The sequence below is a fragment of the Mandrillus leucophaeus genome, unplaced genomic scaffold (assembly GCF_000951045.1).
Source record: "Mandrillus leucophaeus isolate KB7577 unplaced genomic scaffold, Mleu.le_1.0 Scaffold11, whole genome shotgun sequence".
NCBI lineage: Eukaryota > Metazoa > Chordata > Mammalia > Primates > Cercopithecidae > Mandrillus > Mandrillus leucophaeus.
In genome coordinates, this window is record NW_012099209.1 from 1334543 (window position 1) to 1337452 (window position 2910).

The 2910-nt window shown below is 47.4% G+C and overlaps 1 protein-coding gene across 1 annotated transcript in view; it reads right to left on the reverse strand.

Moving 5' to 3' along the window:
• TMEM221 (transmembrane protein 221) overlaps positions 1–2910 on the reverse strand; it is a 12795-nt gene that overhangs the window by 8411 nt on the left and 1474 nt on the right. The window contains exon 2 of the mRNA XM_011991129.1: positions 754–846. Within this exon, the coding sequence (XP_011846519.1) occupies positions 754–846 (93 nt within the window). The remainder of the gene's footprint in view (positions 1–753; positions 847–2910) is intronic.

Genomic DNA, 2910 nt, shown 5'->3' on the forward strand with positions numbered 1-2910 from the left:
AATTTTTTTGTATTTTTAGTAGAGACGGGGTTTCACCATGTTGGCCAGGCTGGTCTCGAACTCCTGACCTCAGGTGATCCACTGGCCTCAGGCCTTCAGAGTGCTGGGATTATAGGCGTGAGCCACTGCGCCTGGCCAAAATGCTATCTTTAGACACCACCCAGGCCATGAAAATTTTTGTTCAAACAAATGTATAAAACTGATGAATCAGAAGTGTTCTGATGACAATTAGCATTTGTGGAGTCCCTACTGGAGTCAGATGCCATCCACGGGCTTTTTTTTTTTTTTTTTTTTTAATGAGACAGGGTCTCGCTGTATCACCCAGGCTGGAGTGCGATGCAGTGGTGCAATCATGGCTCACTGCAGCCTCAACCTTCTGGGCTTAGGTGATCCTCCCACCTTAGCCTCCTGAGTAGCTGGGACTACAGGTGTGTACCACCACACCAAGCCTAAGTGTCCCAAATTGCTGGGATATAGATGTGAGCCACTATTCCTGGTCCCATGGGCTTTCATGAGGATTAAATCTCAGAATCTCCTCAAGTGGTTCTGTGAGGTAAAGACAGTTATTCCCATTGTACTGATGAGGAAATCAAGGCACAGAGAGAATTTGCCCAAGGCACCAAAGCAAGGAAGTGTCAGAGCCTGGAGCTGAACTCAAGGAGACTGTCTGCGGAGTTGATCCCAGTTAGGGGACCATTGCTGCTCTCTACCCAACCCCGGATCCTATGCCCCACGTTCTATTTCAGCACACACCTGCTAAGTAGACAGAGATCCCACAGCAGAAAAGGCCAAGGGCCACGTGTCTGAGGAGGCGGCAGTCATAGAGAAACCAGTCCGACCTGGAATGAAGGGAAGCAGGAAGATAAAGGGTTCAGGAAGTGGAGCTGGTGGTGGGAGGTCAGTGAGGACAGGGAGGGAGAGCAGCTTAAATGAGACAAGAACCCAGCTTTCAGGGACCCAAAATCTGAGTACCCAACCATCATCCATCTACTCACCCACCCATTTATATCCATTTACTTATCCACTCTCCATCTATCCATCCATTCATCCATCAACTCATCCATCCATCAGCCCATCCATCCATCTGTCCACCCATTTATCCATTCATCCATTTATCCACCCATTCATCCATCTGTCCACTCATCCATTCATCCACCCATCCATACATCCGCCCATTCACCCATCCATCCATGTATCCATCCATCCATCCATCCATCCATCCATCCTTCCGTTCACCCATCCATCCACTTATCCATCCATCCATCCATCCATCCACCCACCCACTTATCCATCCATCTATCCATCCATCTATCCATTCACTTATTCATCCATCCATCCATCCACCCACCCACTTATCCATCCATCTATCCATCCACTTATCCATCCATCCATCCATCCACCCACTTATCCATCCATCTATCCATCCACTTATCCATCCATCCATCCATCCACCCACCCACTTATCCATCCATCTATCCATCCACTTATCCATCCATCAACCCAGTCATCCATCCACTCATTCATTCATCCATCCACTTATCAATTCATTCATCCATCCACTTATCTATCTATCCATCAGCCCCATCCATTCATCCATCCATACAATCATTTAGATATCCACCATCCACCTATCTGATATCTATCCATTTATCTATGCTCCATCCATCCACCCATCCATTTTTCCAAGTCAGTGTCCACCATCCATTTACCATCCATATTCATTGATTATTCGACCAGCACTCATATACAGCCTTCCATTCATTTAACCATGTGCTATTAACCCATCCATCCATTCATTTAAACACCCTCCGCTATCCTATCTATCCCTCACCCACCCATCCACTGGTCATCCATCTCCCATTCACTATCCATCTACCCCTCATCCATCCATCCATCCATCCATCCCTCCTTCCTTCCATCCATCCACCATCTATTCTCTTTCCCCTATAAGCCATCTATATACATGAGTCCACTCAAACACCCAAAACTCAGGAAGCAGCTACTACGTGCAGATACTTGCTACACACCTGGCTTCCATTATTTTACAGACCACAAGCTTCTTTAAGAGATGAGGAAACTGAGTTTCACGTGCTGTTATTGATGGTACAAACAGCGACCCCAAGAGGTGAGACTGATTGAGGAGGAAACGGAGGCTCTGAGAGCTTCCATCCTCACTCAGCTCCCACCAGTATAATGAAAGTGGACGCCTTCCCTTCCTGCCGCCTTCCCTCCTGTCCCCTTTTCAGCACAGTGGCTAGAGGTGGTCATTAAAAACCTAAATCAGATCACCTTCCTCCTCACTCACAACCCTCCTACGCAGGAGAAATCCCAAAGTCCTATCCCCTCTCTATCCCATCTCTCTTCTTTCCTTCTCAGCACTCATTATCATCTGCTATTATTATTATTAGAGATGGGGTCTCACTATGTTGCCCAAACTAGAGCGCAGTGGTTATTCATAAGCATGATCATGGCTCACTGCAGCCTCGACCTCCTGGGCTCAAGAGATCCTCTTGCCTCAGCCTCTCAAGTATATGGAACTACAGGCATGCACCACCACAGCTAGCTAATTATTATTTTTTTCTTTTTGTACAGGGAAGGTCTTGCTATATTACCCAAGCTGGTCTCAAATTCCTGGCCTCCCAGCACTTTGGGAGGCCAAAGTGGGTGGATCATTTGAGGTTAGGAGTTCGAGACCAGCCTGGCCAACATGGCGAAACCCCGCCTCTACTAAAAATACAAAAATTAGCTGGCTGTGGTGGTGCGCACCTGTAATTCCGGCTACTCGGGAAGCTGAGGTGGGAGAATCGCTTGAACCCGAGAGGTGGTAGGCTGCAGTGAACCAAGATAGCGCCACTGCACTCCAGCCTGGGTGACAGAGCAAGACTCTGTCTCAAAAAAAAAAAAAAAAAA